This window comes from Sarcophilus harrisii, chromosome 6 (genome assembly GCF_902635505.1).
Source record: "Sarcophilus harrisii chromosome 6, mSarHar1.11, whole genome shotgun sequence".
Taxonomy (NCBI): domain Eukaryota; kingdom Metazoa; phylum Chordata; class Mammalia; order Dasyuromorphia; family Dasyuridae; genus Sarcophilus; species Sarcophilus harrisii.
Genome location: NC_045431.1, coordinates 249,433,219 through 249,456,315, shown reverse-complemented (window position 1 = coordinate 249,456,315; position 23,097 = coordinate 249,433,219). Strand labels below are relative to the sequence as shown.

Here is a 23,097-nt window from a genome sequence, read left to right as displayed (position 1 = left end):
TAATTTGTTCCTCCAAAAAAGAACCCACCAGATAGATGCTATTATTAGCTTGATTTTGCAAACAAGGAAACTGAGACTGATGGTGACTTGCCCATAGCCAGCAAGAATCTGAGGTAGGATTTGAACTGATTTATCTTGATACAATCTAAGAATTATTGAACTTCCTGAAAACTACGATGAAAAAAAGAACCTAGACATCATCTTTCAGGAAATCATCAAAGAAAATTGCCTGGATGTCCTAGAACTGAAGAGTACAATAGCCATTGAAAGAATTCACCAATCACCTCCTGAAAGAAACCAAAATGAAAATTCCAAAAATCATTGTAGTTAAATTTCAGAATTATCAAAGCAAGGAAAAAACATTGCTAGCAGCCAGAAGGAAACAATTAAATATCAAGTAGCCACAATCAGAATTACCCATGACCTAGTAGCTTCAACTTTAAAAGATCCAAGGACATGGAATTTGATATTCTGAAAGCCAAGAATCAATTATCAAGCAAAATTGAGCATAATCTTTCAGGAGGAAGAGATAGACATTCAATGAAACGGTGAAATCTCATCTATTTCTTATGAAAAGATCAGAACTGAATAGAAAATTTGATCTTTAAATGCAGAACTCAAGAGAAGCATAAAAAGGTAAAACAAAGAAAAAACTAATTTTCTTTTAAAACTTAAAATGTTTATATCCCTCTATGAGGAGATGATATGTTTAACTATGGAGATACGTATCTCTTTTAGGGGTATACTTAGAGAATGCAACTATAATTTTATTTTATTGTGATGATTTTAAAAAAAGAAACTATAGGAGGAAAGGTAATTCTATTGGAACATGAGGAAGATGGAGTTAAAATGGGATAAATTGCAATGCATGAGGAGGCTAAAAAAAACCTATTGCAATTGAGGGAAAGAAGGAAGATGAATGAACATGGTGAGAATCTTATTCTCATCAGATTTGGCTCAAAGAGAGAATATCAGGCACATTTCGTTTCATAGAGAAGCTTGTTTCAACCTATAGGAAAGTTAGAAGGGAAGGGGGAAAGGAAGAGGGAGGCTAATAGAAGGGAGAATAGAAGTAGAAGGGGAAAGGCATAAGAAAGGGGAAGGGGCTGCAAAAGGGGAGAGCAGTTTGGGGGAAGGGATAATCAGTGACAAAATAGTGGAGAGAAGGAAAAGAGGAAAAGGGAAGAGAAAAGCATAATGGGGGTAAACAAGATGGCAGGAAATACAGAGTTGGTAACTTTATATGTGAATATGAATGGGATGATCTCTACCATAAAATGGAAACAAATAGATTGGATTAAAAACCAGAATCCTACAATTTATTGTTTACAAGTAAATCATCTGGGACCCTTGAATTATAGGTTATCTTTCTATAAAGTAAAAAATGGCAATAGTAGTAACTTGATCTCAGAAGTCCAAATTTTAGAATAGCTAAATATGACAACTATCGCTTATGATCTTTTCAAAACCTCTGGGCCCAGAAATGCCAATTCTATGTGGCTGGAATATGTGTGCTTATATTTGGATCACTTAAAAAAATGTCACCTTAGAAATTTAGTGAGCTTAAATCTGATGGGAGCAGAAGAATTGGGAATGAGATTACTTTCTCTTCAGTCAATCTCATACTATTCCAAATGAACAGAAAGTATCTTAGGGAAGTAGCAGAGCTTGGAAGACCAGCATCAGAGAGACAGAAGAGCTGGTTCTAAGGTGAACATGAACATCTCACACCTAACAAAGCCACAATGAAAAGGGAGTGAGTGGTAGAGTGAATAGGTAGGACATCTATCTTTACAGAGTTACTGACTGACCTTTAAGAGAAGATAAAAATCACCTTCAGGGATCAGAGCTCTTAAGATTTAGAACCTCGGTGACTTTAGAGATAAACTAATTCATCCTCTTCATTTCTGGGGAGGTAACACTTAGGATTCCTATTGCACTTTGTAGTTTGTAAAACACTTCACATATATTATCTCATTTGATCTTCTTAACAACCCTGTGAGGTAAGAGTCATCATTCTCCCCATTTTACAGATGAAGAAACTTAGAACAAGCAGAGGTTGAATGACTTGTCCAGGTTTACACAGCTGTCTAAGATAAACCTTAAGCTCAAATTTCCCTAACACTAAAGCAATATTTGATTCATTATATCACCCAGATGTCTATAAGAAAATGATAAGCAAAAAATTTATCCAATTCATGTCAATATCTATGTATTGAGTCACATGAGAAAGCTGTCCCTGATTATCCCTAATGCTCCTTCCTGCCCTTAATTGAGTCTCCTATGCAAAGCCTGGCACTCTGGGTTTTAAAAACAAAGATAGAAATAAAACTGTCTTGGTGCTCAAAATATTTTTTCTCTAGTGGGGAAGGAGCAGAATATGCCATTAGCAAAGAATAATATGGAGAAGTAGTGAATGATAAAAATCAAAAGAGATATAGAGAGGGAAATAGAGAGGAAGGGAAGGAGACAGAGTCAGAGAAACAAAATAAGAGGGAAAAAACCATAGTAAGAATTGAGGAGAAAACTTACCTGTTTTCTGTCTTCCAATATCTGGATTTCAGTGCCCAATGTAATTTTTAATTCCTTATCATCTCATATCTTGGGAAACAAGGTGCCAAATCTTATACTTCCTAGCTCTATAGCATATTTCACATCTCCCACTTCCACATTATTCACACAGGCAACAACTTAATTCAAGCCTTGATCATCTCTCATTTGGGAAACTGTCACGACCTCTTATTTGTTCTGCTCATTTCCAGCTTCTCCAGACTCCAATCCATCTTTATCACAACTGCCAAAGTGATATCACTTAAGTCCACATCTGACCACATGATTCCTCTACTTAGCTAAAATCAGGGGCTTTTTATGCCTCTATAATAAAATTTGAACTGGGTAATTTTGCCTTAAAACTCCTGATTTCTACCTGCTCTTCTCAACTTACTGATATATTACTCCCCTCTCCAAATCTGAAGTGATTTTCTGGCTGTTCCACACATGACACACAGCATCACAGCTTCCATTTCTGTGCATTCACATGGATCATCCCTCATGCCTCAAATGCTCTCCCTCCATATCTTGACCTTGGAGAATCCCATACTTCTTTTAAGAATCTACACAAGAATGACCTTCTCCAAAAAAGTCTTTCATGAGCCGATCACTAAAATTAGTGTTCCCCTAGAAATATCTCATATAGAAAGTAAATTCTTTGAGATTAGGGTCTATTTCACCTATATATTTGTATCCTAAGTGACTAGAAGACTGTTTGGTAAATATCAAGAGCTTAATGATCGGAGTTATTCTTTTGAAAATAACTATATTTAATATCTATAATGATTACATTAAGCATTTCTGTAATACTTTATGATTTGTAAAGCTCTTGGCTTGTTGTATCACTTGATAATCATAGAAAATCCATAATATAGATGATTTTATTAGCCTCATTTTTCATACAAGTTAAGTGACTTGCCCATAGTTAGCAAAAACCTGAAATAATACTCAAACTTGTTTATCCTGACTCCAAGTTCAGAAATCTCAATCAGACTAATAGTCAAGTACATAAATTTTGGCTTTCCTGCACAGTGGCTGACACAAAAAATATACTTACTAAACAACAACTGTTGATGGGATAATTGATTATTTACTAGCTATGTGAGTATAGGTAAATTATCTGGACCCTCTGAACTGTGGGTTACCAACTTGTAAAGTGAAAAATTATCTCCCAGAGGTATAAAGTTATAGGTTTTGCCAATTTGGAAGTATCTCTAAGAGAAATATAATTCATAAACATTATTGTAAAATTCCCAAGTAGTTAGAAAACAACAACACTCCTGGGAAAGTCAGAATAAAATCAGCTACTGGTGACTTTTTCTCAAGATATTTCCTCATCCTCTGGGACTAGAAATGCTTGGGGGAATAGGTCTCCATGCTCTCTGGCTGTCATTTGTCTGCCCATATTTGGAAAATTTCATAAGAGATGTCACATAAGAACTCCAGTGAGCCTAGACCTAATGAGAGCAGGAGAACTTGGAGTGAGATTACTTCCCCTGAAACCAATGTCCCATTATTCCCAATAATCTGTGTGGGTTTGAGAAAGTGTCTCAAAGAAGAAACAGAACTTGGAGACCAGGGTCAGAGAGACAGAAGGGCTGGTTCTGAGACTGGACTGGAACCTCTCATTCTCAGCTAAGGCACCGTAGAAAAGGATTGAGTGGTGCTGTGAGTAGTCAGGACATCTGACTTTCCAAAGTTACCAACTGACCTTCAGAAGCTAGAGATCACCCTTAGGGGTCAGACTTTTTTTTAGAACCTCAGTAACTTTAGAAATCAGCTAGTTCATCCCCTTCATTTCTGGGGGATGGGGGGATGATCAAAGATTCCTATTGCACTTTATGGTCAGTAAATCATTTCACATATATTATCTTATTTAATCTACATAACAAGTCTGTGAGGTGGGAGCCATCGTTTTTCCCATTTCACAGGTGAGGAAACTGAAGACAAACAGAGATTAAAGGACTTGCCTAAGATCACACAGCTAGTAAGTGTCTGAGGAAGAAACTGAACTCACACCTCCCTGCATATCTACTGTTTGATCCATTGTATCACCCAGATGTCTATGGGAAAATGATACAGTACAAGTTTCTCCAAACAGTTCATTCTACTACTATATAATGAGCCACATGAGAAGGCTATCCTTGATTATTCCAAAAGTTCCTGCCGGCTCTTAATTGAATCTCTTGTGTACTAATCTATGCAAGACCTGAAACTCAGTGCTTCAAATACAAAGATAGAAAGCATATTGTCCTGGTTCTCAAGATATTTGTCTTCCCTTTAATAGGGAAAGATCATTGCCATGAATAGAGAATAATATGAGGAAGTAGTGAGTGATTGTGAAGCAAAAGAGACATAGAAAGGAAGTAGGGAAGGAATGGGAGGGAAACAGAGGCAGAGAGGCAGAGCAAGAGAGGAAAATCACTAATAAAATTTGAGGGAAATGTCTGTGGATTTCTGAGACTGATGACTTTCAAGAGGATGCAGTTTTCCTCACTGAGGCACTGAAGGAACAATTAGGAATCTGAAAGGTAAAATGAGGAAGTAGAGTACTCTGGAAAGGGGAAAGTTGTTCATATTCAGGGAGGATAGAATAAGACAGGCTTACTTTGGAGGTGAGTTGGCAGTCCAGTTGGGCTGATGTAAAGGGCATGAAGAATAATGAGAAATGAGCCATTGAAGGAAGTTGGACTTAGGTCTATAAATACCCAGTGAAAGAGTTTGAAAGAGTGTCAGGAGCAATAGGGAACTAGTGGATATTCTAGAGAAGGACAGTGGCCTTGTGTTCCTGAGATAAAGTATATTAGAAAATGTTTAAAAGGATGGTGGAAATAGGAGAATAATGGAAAGAGACAGAAACATTGAGAGGCATTTTAATCACCCAGACACAGGGTGATGAGGGACTGAATGATCAGAACGGCTACATGACTAAAAAGGACAGAATAGCCACAAGATCAGTTTTAGAGAAAGAAATGAGAACTTGGCAACCCATTGGATGTGACTGATGAGGGAAAGAGAAGAATAATATATGGCTCAGGTTTCAAGCCTAGGAGATGGAAGGCATTGAGATGCCAACAGAAGAAATAGGTAAGTTGAAAGGGGAAATGGGTTTGAGAAGAAGCAAAACCAAGATGGATTCAAACTTTCCCTTTCATTAACTAATGAATCTCTCTGATCTTTAAGCTGGAGGATAAAGAGTTATACTAGGGGGCAGCAATAAAGAAAGACTAACTATAGAAGGATAGCATTTTGACCATGGATATAGGCCAAGAGAGGGGTGGCCCAATGGTCAGACAATAAGAATGAGGTGGTAATGGGGCATTGTTTAAAACACAAAGACCTGATGATTTTTATAAGCAGACACTGTAGAGATGTGACAGGTACATGTACATGTTTGTGACTATATGTTGTGGGGGCAGAGAGGGATGTGCAGCCACTGGGAAGAAAAAGAACATAGGGAAGTTGAAGCTGAACTGGGTCTGGGTATAGGGAGGAAAGAAGGACATTGTGCTACATGTCTATAATCCCTATGAGAGATTGTTGCAGGTTAGTGGAACTCTTGGGCTCAGGAGTTCTGAGTCACAATAGGGCTATAACCAACTGTGTTTGCCCAATAAGGCTAGCACCAATATAATGACCCATGAGGATCAAGGGGCCACTAGGCTGCAGGAGGAGGGGTGGATGATCCCAAGTCAAAAATGGAATTACCAGTGACATTGGGAGATAAGTGGCCACTCTAGGAAAGACAAGGATACTTATTCTCCAAACAAAAAAAAAATGGCACTAGACTAGATGTAAGGAGCTCTGGCCACTAGTTCTAGTCCTGTTAATGACTCAGAGTTTGAGAATATTTTAAAGTGACCTTAGAGAAATCATGGAAGCTCCTTGTGGTATGTTTTCTCATCTATTAACACAAAATGACTTGGCTAGATTATCTCTAATATACTTTTTACTTGTGATATTCTGAAGCTCCTCACAAATCTCACACTATTCTAAGTCTACAAGGTTTCAGGATTCCTTCACTCAGAGCTAACATTTCCTGTTCTAAGCACCTTTCTACCTCTGATCTTTGGGATCATTTGCCAGGTCTAATAACCAATGATTCTCTGGATCTAAATACCCAGAACACTCATCTTTTCCACTCTCAGAAAAGAAAAATGTTACCAGGGTAACCCCAGGATGACCAGCATCACCAATACTAATGTTTGTCTTGGGGTTCTCTGAGATTTTTTAAAATCTCAAATCAGAAAGAGGTATATAGGTAGAACAATCAATAGGTGCTATAACTGGTATCAGGAAATATTGAATTCAAAACTTGTCTCATACATGTGGGCTGAGACCCCAGACAAACCCTATTCTGTTTAATTTCCTATTCTGTAAAATGGAGTTAATAGTAACACCAATGTCTGAGGCAGTTATAAGGACTGAATTTAAAAGTAAATTAATGCCAAGTGTTTTGTAAACTTTAGAGTGCTAGATAAATGTTATCTATTAAAATTATGATTTACACAACCCAGTAAGGGCTCTCTCCTGGACAATATCATGAAAACTAGATACTTATTCCTTCCATGCTGTCACTGTTGAGAATAAACACACCTGCACTCCTTGTGAAAATGTCTTTAGGAGACAGATTAAAAGTCACAAGGAAAGGAAGTCACAAAGAGTCATGGGACTCCTAAACTGTCTCAATATAGTTTGATATTAGAAAAACAAGCTCCGATGTGTAGGAGAAAATGTCAGAGCATCCTCAGACACAGTTACTTTGTTGGTTGGTTTTGCTGAACTCCTTTCTTCTCTTTCTTTCTCAGTCTTTTTTGTAATAGATGACTCCTTGAGTTGGGTAATGGGCAAGGATGAAGTCAGAAATAAAATTCAGAAAACAAAAAAAAAACATTTCAATAAAATAATTTTTAATTTCTTTATATTAAACTAAATTCCATTTCATTCTTAATTTGATTTCTCTTTATATTCTTTATTTGCAGATGATATAAAAGGCATGACCCAAGAAAATGGCACCAGAGTGACCAAGTTCATTCTACTGGGATTTACAGTTCAACAAGAACTGCAGTACATCCTCTTCCTTGTGTTTCTGGTCATCTACATGATATCTATAGTGGGCAATGTTGGTATGATTCTGCTCATCAAGTGTGATGCTCGCCTTCACACTCCCATGTATTTTTTCCTCCAAAACTTGGCTTTTGTTGACCTGTGTTACACATCAACTATCACTCCCAAGATGTTGGTCAACTTTCTGGTCACAGATAAATCCATCTCATTCTCAGAGTGTGTGGTACAATTATATGTTTATGGTGTATTTGCAACAGTTGAATGTTACCTTCTGGCTACCATGGCTGTAGATCGTTATGTGGCCATCTGCAACCCACTGCGTTACTCAATAGTCATGTCCCAGAGAGTCTGCATCCAGTTGGTCACTGGATCCTACATTATAGCTTCCGTGAATGCTACCACACACACAGGCTTTCTCCTTTCACTGTCTTTCTGCAATTCTAACAAAATCAATCACTTCTTTTGTGACTTGCCCCCAATGCTGAGACTTTCCTGTTCTAATATTGATGTCAATATTATGTTGATCATGATTTTTGTGGGCTTTAATCTGGTGGGCACATTGCTAGCTGTGTTTCTCTCCTACCTTTACATCCTAGCTGCTATTTTAAGGATGCCTTCTAATGCAGGAAGACACAAAGCCTTCTCAACCTGTGCTTCCCACCTGACTGCTGTTACCATGTTCTATGGGACACTCTGTTACATGTACTTACAGCCTTCTTCCAGTGAGTCACAAGAGAATGATAAAGTAGCCTCTGTGTTTTATGGCATTGTGATACCTATGCTGAACCCTATGATCTACAGTCTGAGAAACAAAGAGGTGAAAGGAGCAGTGAAAGTGCTCATGAAAAGTTGTTCTTGAGTCAGTTCCAATTAACAGAAGCATTTCATTTTTTTTCTTTGATAGCTAGATTGTGGATCAGTTCAGAGAACATCCCATCTCATTGCTTCAGTATGTAAATAAGAAAACAAAAATGGGGAGTGTGACAAACTAGGGTTAAAATTTAGAAATATACATAGGGCAATGAATACTTCCTTTAATAGCCTTTAAAAGTTATCAACAATCACTCAACATCTTTAATTAAATCATAATGATATTATGAATGTTGTTAGTGCTGACAGTAATGGTTATAGTTTACATTTTCTGTTAAATACTTTCATTAGAAAGTTGTAAAGACCTATAATTTCCTTGATTTAGGGAATTCTATACCTGAAAATGCCTCCATTGATTTTGAATTGTGCATATTGGCAATCTAAAATTCAATTGTAACTTATAGTATTAGAGAATGACTTGGGAGGACTTTAAAACTCTTCACAACCTGCTGCAAACTACAATTTCCAGACTTATTATACATTTGTTCTTTTTATCAACTCTGTGATTCAGACAGATTTTCATTTTTGCTTTCATCACATATGATCTTCCATCTTTCCTTGGATGATACTCCTTAGTATCTTACATCACTCAACTGGAAAGCCCATTTATTCTTGTATATTTTAGAATGTATATAAATATTTTAAAATCTGTTTTCTGTATTGCATATGATAAATGGATTTACTCATTATTAATTACTTGTGATGCTCATATATATGTCCAATATTTATTGTGAAGAGACCAAGTTGAAAAGTTTATGCTAAGAGCTACTTTCTTCCCAAGAGTAGTCTTTGTTTTCAATCTATAGCCTAGAGATTTTTCTAAAGTACAGGGATATCCATGTCTACCTATTACTTAGTTTCCAGGGAATTTCTATTATTTTAATAATCAAATATAAATTCCTTTTTGGCAGAGCTTCTCACAACCCAGATCATTCCTACCTTTCTTTCACATTACAAACACATAGAGTGTTTACTCTATGGTCCAGCCATACAGACCTATTTCTTTAGCTTCACATGTGATGTTCCATCTCATTTCCATTCCTTTGCACTAGCGAACCCTGAAATGTTCTCTCTCCTCCCATATACCTCTTGGTTTCCTCAGCTTTCTTCAACTCATAGCTCAAGTACCATCTTCTACAGGTGACTTTTCAGTCTTTCAGAGGCTGATGGCTTCTTTTCTAAGGTTACCTTCCATCTACTCTGTGTAGATCTTGTATGAACTTACAAATACCAGTATCTTATCTCATTCACCTTGAGTTTTTCCTTTCCTATGTATCTCTTACTAATTGCCACATAATGGAAGCTTACTCAATAATTGCTGAATTATGGATTTATTGATTGGGCATTTTGAATTAAATCTCTACTATTCCTCTTAAACTTAATGTGTCCAAAAGAGAACTTTTGTTTTTTTCACAAACCCATCCCTCTCCATATTTCCCTGTTTCTGGGGAATCCTTCCAATCACTAGTTTTCACATCCAGATTATATTTCTTAAGAACTGATTCTCCATCATCTCATATCTTGGGAAATGAGGTGCCAATATTTATACTTTCTATTTCTACAACATATTTCACATTTCCCCCTTCCTCATTACTCACACAGGCACTCCTTTAATTCATGACTTGATCACCTCTTTCTTGAGATACTGCCATGGCCTATATTTGCTCTGCTCATCTCAAAGTTCTCCTGACTCCAACATATCTTATTTATAAATACCAAAGTGATTTCACTTAAGTACATATCTGACCATGTGATTTCTCTAATTACCTAAACTAGGAGGTTTTTATCGTCTCTATGATGGAAAATGAACAAGGTGATTTGCCTTAAAAGCCCTGTCCAATCTAGCTTCTACATGCTTTTCTAGATTTATTAATATTTTATTCATGCCATTTCACAATCTGCAGTAACTTTCTGGCTATTCCACACATCACACAAAGCATCTCATCTTCCATTTCTGTGCATCCACATAGGTTATCCATCACCCCTCAAATGCTCTCCGTCCATATCTCTACCTTAAAGTATTCCATGCTTCCTTCAAGAGTCTGCTCAAGAATAACCTTCTCCAAAAAGCCTTTCTTGAGTTATCAATCCAACCCATGCCTCAGATTGGGACTTTCCTAGAAATTTCACATATAAAATGCAAATTCTTTGAGAGTAGGGCCCAGCTCACGTAAATATTTGTATTCCAAGTGCCTAGAGGGATTCTTGGTCCATATCAAAGACTTAATTATAATTTTTTGATTAGCTAATTCATAGATTATACATCAGCCAACTTTAATAGCACAAATGTAATAAGCCACATTTCAAAATATTCCAAAATGATGACTAGCAAATTTTTCATCAGTCTATAAGGAGTTGGGAGAGAAAGAGAGACACAGACAGACAGACAGACAGAGACAGAGAGAGACACAGAGAAATAAAGCAGGAGGGAAGGGGAGAGGGAGAAGGAGAGAAGGAAAGAGGGAGAAAGTAGGCAGGGAGAGAAGGAGTTTGGTGAGGATAGAGTTATTCTTTTGAAAATAATTATACTGAATACCTATAATATGATTTGTAAGGCACTTGACATGTTGTATCATTGATCCTCACAAAAACTGAGGCTGGGGTTAATTGACTTGCTCATAGCTACCAAGCATCTGAGATAGTATTTGCCATTGTGCCTCTTTAGGCTTACAGTCAAGTGACTGGTACTTTCCTGCAGAGTGAATGACACATAGATGATGCTTATGAAATGACTGTTGATGGGTGATTATTTGCTAGTTACATGAGCATAGGAAATCATCTGGGTCCTCTGAACCACAGGTTATCTACTAGTAAATTGAAAAATTACCTCTCACAAGTATAAGTTATATGCTTTGCAAATTTTGAAGTATCTTTAGAAGAAATACAATTCCTAAACATTACAGCAAAATTCCCAGGTAATTGGACAACAAGAGTACTCCTGGGAAGTCAGATGGAAAGTAGCTAATAACGACTTTTTTTTCATGATAATCCTCTGAGACTAGAAATGCCTAGGGGAGTAGGCATGAAAATGCTGTGTGGCTGTCATATATGTGCTCACATTTGAAACACTTGACAAGATGTCATATTAGGACTCCAGTGAGCTTAGAACTTGAGCAAGCAGGTGAATTGGAGTGACATTACTTCCCCTGAAGCCAATCTCCCATTATTCCCCATAATCTGTGTGTGTTTAAGAAAATCTCTTAGAGAAGAAGCAAAACTTAAAGGACCAGGGTCAGAGAAGTAGAAGGGCTGGTTCTGAGGTTGGACTGGAATTTCTCACTCTCAGCAAAGGCACAGAGAAAAAGGACTAAGTGGTGGGGTGAATAGGTAGGACATCTGAGTTTCCAAAGTTACTGACTGACCTTCAGAAGGTAGAGATCATCCTCAGGAATCAGACCTCTTAATGAATCTCAATAACCTTAGAGATCAGGTACTTCATCCCCTTCATTTCTGGGGAAGAATGATCGAGATTCCTACTGCTCTTTATGACCAGAAAATCACTTCACATATATAATTTCATTTGATCTACATAACAGCCCAAGGAGTTGAGGCCATCATTCTCTCCATTTTACAGGGGAGGAAGCTGAGAAAGAGCAGAGACTAAATGACTTGCCTAGGATCACACTGCTAGTAAGTTTCTGAAATAGAACTTGAGCTCAAATCTTTCTGACACTACCCCAATATTTAATCCACTATACCATCCAGATTTCTACAGGAAAATAATATGCGACAAGTTTATCCACCCATTTCATGTTACTATCCAAGAGGAAACTGCCCTTTATTATCCCTAAAGTTGCTCCCTGCACTTAATTGAGTCTCCTATGTATTAATCTATGCAAGGGCTGCTGCTAAGGGCTTCAAATAAAAAGATAGAAGGAACACTCTCCTGGTGCTCAATATATATTTTTTCTGCTCTTAACATTGAAGGAGCAGGATATGCCATTAGCAGAGAAAAATTTGGAGGAATGGTAAGTGATGAGAATTAAAAGAGACACAAAAAAGAAAATCAAATAGGAGAGAGAGACAAAGTCAGAGAGAGCAAGAGAGAAAAAAAAGTCATGATAATTGAGGGAAATGTCTGTGAATTTCTGAGAAGGATGACTTCTAAGAGGATGCAGTTTTCCTTATTGATACTTTGAAGGAACAAGTAGGAATCTGAAATATAAGATAATAAAGTAGAGTATTCCAAAAAGGAAAAGTGTGTTCATATTCAGGGAGGACAAGAAAGGGGGATGAGCTGGTAGTCCAGTTGGGCTGGCATGTAAAGGGCATGAAGAACAATAAAGAGAAATGATCCTCTGAAGGAAGTTAGAATGAGGTCCATAAATACCCAGTGAAAGTTTCCATGTTATATATACTACCAGGAGCAGTAGGGAACTATTGAAAATTGCAGAGGACAGTGACCTTGTGTGCCTGAGATATGGTTTATTGGAAATTTTGAAAAGGGTGGTTGAAGCAGGAGGATAATGGAACAACAGAGAATCATTAAAAGGCATTGTAATCACTCAGACATAGGGGGATGAGGGACTTAATGATCAGAATGGCTTTGTGACTAAAAAGGATAGGATGGACACAAGAGCAGTTTTATAGGAAGAAATGACAGAACCTGGCAGTTCATTGGATGTGACTTATGAGGGAAGGAGAAGAGTGATACATGGCTCAAGTATCAAACCTAGGAGATGAAGGGCATTGAGATACCACCAAAAAAACAAAACAAGTAAGTTGAAAGGAGAGATGGGTTTCATAAGAGGCAGAAGCAATATGGACTCAAACTTTCCCTTTCACAACTCTAATTAATCTCTCTATCTTTAAACTGGAGGATTAAAAAAAAGAATTGTGGTACTGGACAACTATGAAGAAATATTAGTTATAGAAGGGTGACATTCTGACCATGCGTATAGTGGCCAAGAGAGGGGTGACCCAATGGCCAGACAATAGGAATGAGGTGATAGAGGGGCACTGATTAAAACACAAAAAGACAGTGATTTCTATTAAACACTGTTGAGGCGTGACTTAGGCACATATACATGTTCATGAAATTTTTAATGAGGGCAGAGAGGGATGTGCAGCTAATGGGAAGAAAAGGAGCGTGGGAAAATTGAAGCTGAACTGGGGCATGGATGTAGGGAACAAGGGAAAAAATTGTGCCACATATCTATAATCCCTATGAGAGTTTATTGCAGGTTAGTGGAACTCGGGCACAGGAGTTCCGAGTCACAGTGGGGCTATAACCAATTGTATTTTCCCAATAAGGCTAGCATGAGAAGCAAAGGACCAGTAGACTACAGGAGGAGGGATGGACAAGTCCAAGTCAGAAATTAAATTACCAGTGACATTGAGAGATAAGTGACCACTGTACCTCCATCCTAGGAAAGAAAAGGATACTCACTCTCCAAAAGAAAAAAAAATGGCACTAGACTGGATGTAAGGATCTCTGGCCACTGGTTCTCATATTCCCAATAATTCAGAATTGGGAGATATTTAAGTAACCTTAGAGAAATCATGGAAGCTCTTTGTGGTCTCTGTTTTCTCATTTGTTAACACAGTGAGACTTGGCTTGGTGATCTCTAATACACCTTTTATTTCTGACATTCTGAAGCTCCTCCCAAGTCTCACACTATTCTAAGTTTATAAGGTTCCAGGATTCTTTCACTCAAAGCTAACACTTCTGTTCTTAGCACCCTTCTAGCTCTGACCTTTCGGATCATTTGCCGGCTTTAACAACGAATGATTCCCTGGATCTAAATATCCCTGAATACTCATTTTTTTCCACTCTAAGAAAAATGGTACCAAGGCAATTACCAGTATGATCAGCACCACCAATACTAGTGTTTGTCTTAGAGTTGAGATTTTTTTTAATATCAAACAAGAAGAAAGCATCTAGTGATATAGAGAATTGATGCTTTCCTAGAATCAGGAAGTCTGAGTTCAAATCTTGTCTCAAACATGTGGGCTGAGACCCTGGGAAAAACCTTACCCTCTACCTGCCTAATTTCCTTTTCTGTAAAATGGGGGTAATAGTAACAACAATGTCCAATACATTGAATTTAAATTCAATTGAGGATTGAATTTCAAAATAACGTCAAGTTCCTTGCAAACTTTAGAATGCTAGGTAAATGTGATCTATTAAGATTATGATTTACACAACTCAGCAAGGGTTTTCTCCTTCAGGACAGCACCACAGAATCTAGATACTTATTCCTCCCATATTATCATTGTTGAGAGCAAACACACCTGCAGTCCTTGTGAAACAGTCTTTAAGAGACAGGTTAAAAGTCACAAGGAAACCCATAACTCTTAAACTGCTTCAGTATGTGATAACACTAGAAAACCAAGCTCAGAAGGTAGGGGAAAATGTCAGAGCATCCTCAGACACAATAGCTGTGTTACTTGGTTTTGCTGAACTCCTTTCTTCTCTTTCTTTCTCAGTGGTGATTATATGAGATGGTTACTTAGATTGAATAGTGGGCAAGGATGAATTCAGAAATGAAAGTGATAGGAAAACAAAAACATTTCAAGAAAATATTTTTAAATTCCCTTCTATTAAACTGAATTCTATTTCATTCCTAATTTTAGATCACTAAAACTTCTCGGTCCTTCACTCTTTATCCTTTATCTACAAATGATCTAAAAACCATGACCCAAGGAAATGGCACCAGAGTGACCGAGTTCATTCTACTGGGATTTGCAGTTCAACAAGAACTGCAGTACATCCTCTTCCTGGTGTTTCTGCTCATCTACATGACATCTCTCGTGGGCAATGTTGGTATGATCCTGCTCATTAAGTGTGATGCTCGCCTTCACACTCCCATGTATTTTTTCCTCCAAAACTTGGCTTTTGTTGACCTGTGTTACACATCCGCTATCACTCCCAAGATGTTAATCAACTTCCTGGTTTCAGATAAATCTATCTCCTTCTCAGGATGTTTGATACAATTATATGTTTATGGTGCATTTGGTACAATTGAATGTTACCTTCTGGCTGCCATGGCTGTGGATCGTTATGTGGCCATCTGCAACCCACTGCATTATTCAATAGTCATGTCCCAGAGAGCCTGCATCCAGTTGGTCACTGGATCCTACATTATAGGTTCTCTGAATTCCGCCATACATACAAGCTTTCTTCTCTCACTGTCTTTCTGCAATTCTAACAAAATCAATCACTTCTTTTGTGATTTGCCCCCGATTCTAAGACTTTCCTGTTCTAATATTGATACCAATATCATGTTGATCATAATTTTAGTGGACTTTCACCTGGTGGGCACATTGCTAGTTGTGTTCTTCTCCTACATTTACATCCTGACTGCTATCTTGAGGATTCCTTCTAATGCAGGAAGACACAAAGCCTTCTCAACCTGTGCTTCCCACCTGACTGCTGTTACCATTTTCTATGGGACACTCTGTTACATGTACTTACAGCCTTCTTCCAGTGAATCACAAGAGAATGATAAAGTGGCCTCTGTGTTTTATGGCATTGTGATACCCATGCTGAACCCCCTGATCTACAGTCTGAGAAACAAGGAGGTGAAAGAGGCAGTGAAAGTGCTCATGAAAAGTTGTTCATGAGTCAGTTCTTTCATTCCAATTCACAGAAGTATCGAAACAAAGAGCATTTCATTTCTTTTCTTTGGTAGCTAGATGTTGGATCAGTTCAGAGAGCATCCCATCTCATTGCTTCAGTATGTAAATAAGAGAATAAGTATGGGGGCTATGACAAACTAGGGTTAAAATTTAGAAACACACAGAGTAATGGACATCTTCCTTTTAATAGCCTTTAAAATTTATCAACAATCACTCAACATCTTTAACCAGATTATATAATATGATGAATGTTGGTAGTGATGGCATTAATGGTGATGGTTTACATTTTTGTTAAAAACTTTCATATAGAAAATAGGAAAGAGTAGTAAGGACCTATAATTTCCTTGACTTGGGGAATTCTATGCCAGAAAATGCCTCCATTGATTTTGAATTGTGCATATTAGCAACCCAAAACTCAGTTGTGACTTATAGTATTAGAGAGTGACTTGGGGGAGGACTTTACAGCTCTTCACAACCTGCTGCAAACTACAATTTCCAGACTTATTATACATTGGTTCTCCTTATCAACACTGTGATTCAGTCAGATTTTCCTTTTTTCTTCATCACATATTGTAGCAGGCCAGAACTGTGAAAAGGTGTACTTGAATCTAAGACAACAGGGTGCATGTAGTTAATTACCTACTTGGTGTGATATGAGATGGTGATTCTTTAAGCACATACTTGATATAATATAATGATATGGTCAATCTAGTTGGTGTATACTTAGGGTAATGTGATGGTGTGATGTTCTACAGCTGCACATGCCCAATGTGGTGTGATGATGTAGTCATGCTGGGGTATCTAAGGGGAGTCCCAGGGACAAAGGGCTCTCTCTCAGCCACAGCTCTTAGCAGAAGCTCTCAGCCACAGAAGACTTCAGGTTCCAGACTCCATCTTGTACCAGTGTGGAGACTCTCTTGTCTCCTTCACTTCTCTTCCTTAAGACCAAGGACTTTGCCTGATCCTCTAGAGAGCTAGCCCGGACATTACAACATATGATCTTCCATCTTTCCTTAGCTGATACTCTTTAGTATCTCACATCATTCAATTGGAAAATTCATTTATTCTTGTATATTTAGAATGTATATAATCACTTTAAATTCTGTTTTCTGTATTGCATATGATAAATGGCTTTACTCATGATTAATTATTTGTGATATTTTTATATATGGTCAATTTTAACTAAGCTAAAATGGGTAACTAAGAGCTACTTTCTTTCCTCAAAAGTAGACAAAAAGGGCAACTAGATGGCACAGCAGATGGCACAGCCTGGAGTCAAGATTACCTGACATCAAATCTAGCCTCAGACAATTAATAATTATTAGCTGAGTGATCCTTGGCAGATCACTTGAACCCAATTGGTTAGCCAAAAATAAAAGTAATCCAGAAAACATAAACTTCTAACCTAGTGATTTTCCTAAAGTACAGAGTTTACCATTTCTACCTACTACTCAGTAAATTCAAAGGATTCCTATTTCTTGCAAAATCTAATATAAGCTATATTTTTTTCCATTTAAACCTCAATACAACCTAAACCATTTCAACCTTTCTTTCACATTACTTCTCACCATGCACTATATGTTTCAGCAACACAGGCCTATTTCTTTGACTTCACACAAGATGCTCCATCCCATTTCCAGTCCTTTCCATTGGCTGCTCCCCAGTCAAGAATATACTCTCTCCTCACCCCTACCTCTTGATTGCCCCAGCTTTCTTCAGCTCATGGCTCATCTCATCTTCTGCAGGTGATTTTTCCCAGTCTCCCTTTATGCTGACATTTTCTCTTCTAAGGTTACTTTCAATCTACTCAGTGAACTTATCAATATCAACATCATGTCTCATTAACCTTATTTTTTTCTTTTTCTATGTATTTCTTACTAATTAGAATATAGTAGAATCTTACTCAATGATTAAAGAATTATTGATTTATTGATTATTTTGAACTAAATATTTAATATGCCTCTAAAAGCTGACATGTCCAAAATAGAAGTCACATTTCTGCACAAATCCTTTTTCTATACATCTCTTACTAATTAGTACACAACAGAATCTTACTCAATGATTATTGAATAATGTATTTATTAATTGGACATTTTTAATTAAATATCCAATATACCTCTCATGTCAAAAAGAGAACTCATGTTTTTATACAAACCCATACCTCTCTATATTTTCCTCTTTCAGTCAAAAATACCACTTATCTTCCAATATCTATTTTTCTCTGCCAAATTGTAATTCTAATTCTCCCAATTCTTAAATCACCATCATTTGATATCTTGGGAAATGAGGTGACAAATCTTATACTTCCTACTTTTACAATATACTCTGCATCTCTCTCTTCCTTGTTGATCCCATACAGGCAGCACCTTAATTCAAACCTTGATCACCTCTCACTTGGGTTACTGTTACGATTTCATATTTGCTCTACTCATCTCCAGCTTTTCCTGACTCCAATACATCTTATTCACAACTGCCAAAGTGATATCACTGAAGTACATACCTGACCTTGTTATTCCCCTACTCAACTTAAAATCCAGGAGCTTTTCATTGCCTCTAGGATGAATTATGAAATAGGTGATTTGGACTTAAAATCCCTGTTCAATGTAGTTTCTATCTGCTTTTGTAGACTTACTAATAAATTATTCTCCTTCTCATAATCTGCAGTGACTTTCTGGTTGTTCTACATATCATACACAGCATCTCATTTTCCATTTCTGTGCATTTTCATGGGTCATCCCTCATGCTTCAAATGCTCTCCGTCCATATCTCTACTTTGAATTCCATATTTCCTTCAAGAGTCTGCTCGTAATCTATCTTATCTAAAATGTCAATTCTATATTGTCCTTCCTCTCTACACCTTTGATTAGCTCCCTAATCTCACATATTTATATTTAAATGCATATAATTTGGTATGTAAAATGGTGCCTGTTTCACCTATATCTTTGAATCCCAAGAGCCTAGAACAGTGCCTGGTCCATAGGAAAAGTTTAATAATCTTATTTGATAAGTTAATTAATAGATTACCCATTGCCCATCTCAAAAAGAAGCCAAATCACACACCATTTGCTATATTCCAAAGTGATGAATAGCACATATTTCCCCAGTTCTGCAGAGAGAGAGAGACAGACAAACCAACAGAGACACAAAGACACATACACACAAAGACAGAGACAAAGAGAGGTAAAGAGAGAAAAAGAGTTAGAGAGAGAGATACTTAAAAGGGGAGAAGTGGTACCTTCTTGGAAATAATTATACCTTATACTTATTACAATAAAATTAAGCATTTATGTAACACTTTATGATTTGCAAAGCATTTGACATGATATATCATTTGCTCCTGCCCAAAAATCCACAAGATGGGTGCTATTGTTAGCCTGATTTTGCAAACAAGGAAAGTGAGATTGCTAGCCCATAACTAGCAAGAATCTGAAATAGGATTTGAACTGATTTATCTTGACACCAAGTTCAGACCTCTTTCCATTGTTCATCATGAGACTTATACTCAAGTGAATAACACTTCTACACATAACTCTATAATTATCATGCTGCACAAGAAAAATTATATCAAAAAGGGAAAAATGAAAAAAAATGCAAGCAAATAACAATAAAAAAGTGAAAATATTATTTTGTGATTCACATTCAGTGGTACAGATAGCTCTCTCTATTACAAGAAGACCACTGGAACTGGCCTGAATCACCTCATTGTTGAAGAGCTATGCCCATCAGAATTGATTATCATATAATCTTACTGTTGGTGTGTACAATATATTCTCCTGGTTCTACTCACTTCACTTCATAAGTTCATATAAGTTTCTCCAGGCCTTTCTGAAATCAAATGCTGATCCTTTCTTATAGAACAATAATATTCCATAACTTATTCAATCGTTCTCCAGCTGATGGACATCTTCTCAGTTTCCAGTTCTTTGCCATTAAAAAAGGGCTGCTTCAAACATTTTTGCACATGTGGATCCTTTTCCTTTTTTATGATCTTTTTGGGATACAGACTAAATAGAGACACTGCTGGATCAAAGGGTATGCAGAGTTTGAAAGCACTGTGGACATGGATACATATTGCTCTTCAGAACAGTTGGATCAATTCATAACTCTACCTACAATATATTAATGTCCCACATTCCCTCTAACATTCATCATTATTCTTTCCTGTCATCTTAGCCAATCTGAAAGGTGTGTAGTGGTATCTCAGAGTTGTCTTAATTTGTATTTCTTTGATTAATAATGATTTAAAGAATTTTTTCATATGACTACAAATGGTTTTAATTTCTTCATCAAATGGTTTTAAATTGCCTGTACGTATCCTTTGACTATTTATCAATTGAAGAATGGGTTGAATTCTTATAAATTTGAGTAGATTCTCTATATTTTTTAGAAATAAGGCCTTTATCAGAACCCTTGGATATAAAAAATTTTCCCAATCCATTGCTTGTCTTCTAATCTTGAATGCATTGGTTTTGTTTGTGTTAAAACTTTTTTAACTTAATATAATCAAAATTATTCATTTTGCATACCATAATGTACTCTGGTTCTTCTTTGGCCACAAATTCCTTACTTCACAGATCTGAGACGAGCTGATGTCTATTGACAGAGTTATTGATTATTTACTAGTCATGTGAGCATAATTAAATCACTGGGACCTCTGAACTACAGGTTATCTATCTATGAAATGAACAATAACAACAATAGTAGTAATTCAATATCAGAAGTCCAAAGATAAAGGCTTTACAAATTTTAGAATAGCTAAGAATTATGAAGCATAAACATTATTGCAAAATTCCCAAATAATTGAAAAACCAAACAACTCCTGGAAAGTCAAAAGGAAAGGGGACTTTCTCATTGTTCCACACATCACTCACAGCATCTCATCTTCATTTCTGTGCATTTACATGGGCTGCCCCTCATGCTTAGAATGGTCTCCTTCCATATCTCTACCTTAAGGAATCCCATAATTCCTTCAAGAGTCTGCTCAAAAATAACCTTCTCAAAATGTCTTTCCTGACTTATCTATTCCTCTCATGCCTCAGATTAGTGCTCTCCTAGGAATATGCCAAATAGAATGTAAATTCTTTGAGAGAAGGGCCTATTTCACCTATATATTTCCATTCCAAGTGCTCATAGAGTGCTGGGTTCCTATCATAGGCTTAATTATTATTTTTGGATTACCTAATTCATAGATTACCCATTGCCCAACTTTAATTATACAAGTCTAATAACACACCTTTCAAGATGTTCCAAAATGAGGAATAGCAAAATTTCTACCAATTTAAGGGGGAGATAAGGAAGTTAGAGATAGAGAGAGAAAGAAAGAGACAGAGATACAGATAGAGACAGAGAAGGAAGAAAAAATGGAGGAAGGGAAGAAGAGAAGAGGAATGGTGGGGGTGGAGTAGTTCTTTTGAAGATAATTATATTTAATACCTAGAAGGATTACATTAATATTTCTGTAGCATTTTATGATTTGTAAAGCACTTGACATATTGTTATCATTTGATCCTCACAAAAATTCCATGAGATAGATGCCTAATTTTTCACACAAGAAAACAGGGATTAAGTGAACTGTGGGTATAAAAAATCTGAGATAGTATTCAAATTTATTTACCCTGATTCCAAGTTCATAGCTCTCTTCATTGTGCTTCATCAGTTTTACAATCAAATAAATGGTATATAATCTTGGCTTTCCTGCACAATGGCTACCACATAGAAGATGCTTATTAAATGTCTATTGATGGAGTGACTGATTATTTAGTAGTTCTGTGAACATAAGTAAATCACCTGGGCCATCTGAATCAAACATTATCTACCTGTCAAATGAAAAATTATCTCTAAGAGGTATAAAGTTATGTGCTTTGCAAATTTGGAATTATCTTTAAGAGAAATAAAATTTATAAACATTACTGCAAAATTCCCAAGTAATTGGAAAACAACAGCACTCCTGGGAAAGGAGCTACTGATAATTTTTCTTATGATATTTCCGTATCCTCTGGGACTAGAAATGCCTGGGGGAGTGGGTTCCCATGCTATGGGGCTGTTATATGTGTGCCCATATTTGGAACATTGACAAGATGTCACATAAGGACTCCAGTGAGCCTAAACCTGATGGGAGCAGGAGAATTTGGAGTAAGATTACTTCCCCTGAAGCCAATCTCCCATTATTCCCAATAATCTGTATGAGTTTGAGAAAGCGTCTTAGGGAAGAAGCAGAGCTTGGATGACCAGGGCCAGAAAGACAGAGGGGCTAGTTCTGAGGCCAGGCTAGAATCTCTCATACTCAGCAAAGTCACTGTGAAAAAGGATTGAGTGGTGGGTGAGTAGGTAGGACATCTGACATAACAAAGTTACCGACTGAATTTCAGAAGGTAGAGATCACCTTCAGGAATCTTAGCATTACGAACCTCAGTGGCCTTAGAGGTCACTAGCTCATCTCCTTCATTTCTGGGGAGGAATGATCAAGAATTCCTATTGCACTTTATGATCAGAAAAAAACTACATAGTGGACATACATAACAACCCGGGATGTGAGGTCATCATTTTTCACATTTTACAAATGACAAAGCTGAGGATAAGGAGAGATTAAAGGACTTGATTAGGGTCACCACAGCTAGTAAGTGTCTGAGGTAGAAGTTGAGCTCAAATCTTTTTGATACTAATCCAATATTTGTTCCACTATCCCACCCTACAAATGGTAGTCTACAGGACTACCTGTAGTCTACGGGAAAATGATACATGACAAGTTTAACCATCAAATTCATGTTACTATTCATATATTGAGTCAATGTAAATAATGTCACTAATTAACCCTAATATTCCTTCTACTTTTAATTGAGTCTCCTGTGTACTAATCAATACAAGGCTTGGCACTCAGGGCTTCAAATACAAAGATAGAAAGCACATTTTCCTATTGCTAAAGATATTTGTCATCTACTCTAAAAACAGGAAGGGATCACTGCCATTAACAGAGAATAATATGGAAAAGCACTAAGTTATGAGAAGCAAAAAAGCCATAGAGAGGGAAAT

General features: G+C 36.9%; 2 protein-coding genes across 2 annotated transcripts; both read left to right on the top strand.

Annotated features, from left to right (window-relative positions):
- The first annotated feature begins 7,546 nt into the window (after positions 1-7,546).
- On the top strand, positions 7,547-8,476 carry LOC100928152 (putative olfactory receptor 5AK3). Its single transcript, XM_003773940.1, has one exon. It carries the CDS (start codon positions 7,547-7,549, stop codon positions 8,474-8,476), a length of 930 nt encoding a protein of 309 aa, XP_003773988.1.
- Positions 8,477-15,123: 6,647 nt separating this feature from the next.
- On the top strand, positions 15,124-16,053 carry LOC105750955 (putative olfactory receptor 5AK3). The gene has a single exon (XM_012552683.1). It carries the CDS (start codon positions 15,124-15,126, stop codon positions 16,051-16,053), a length of 930 nt encoding a protein of 309 aa, XP_012408137.1.
- The last annotated feature ends 7,044 nt before the right edge of the window (positions 16,054-23,097 follow it).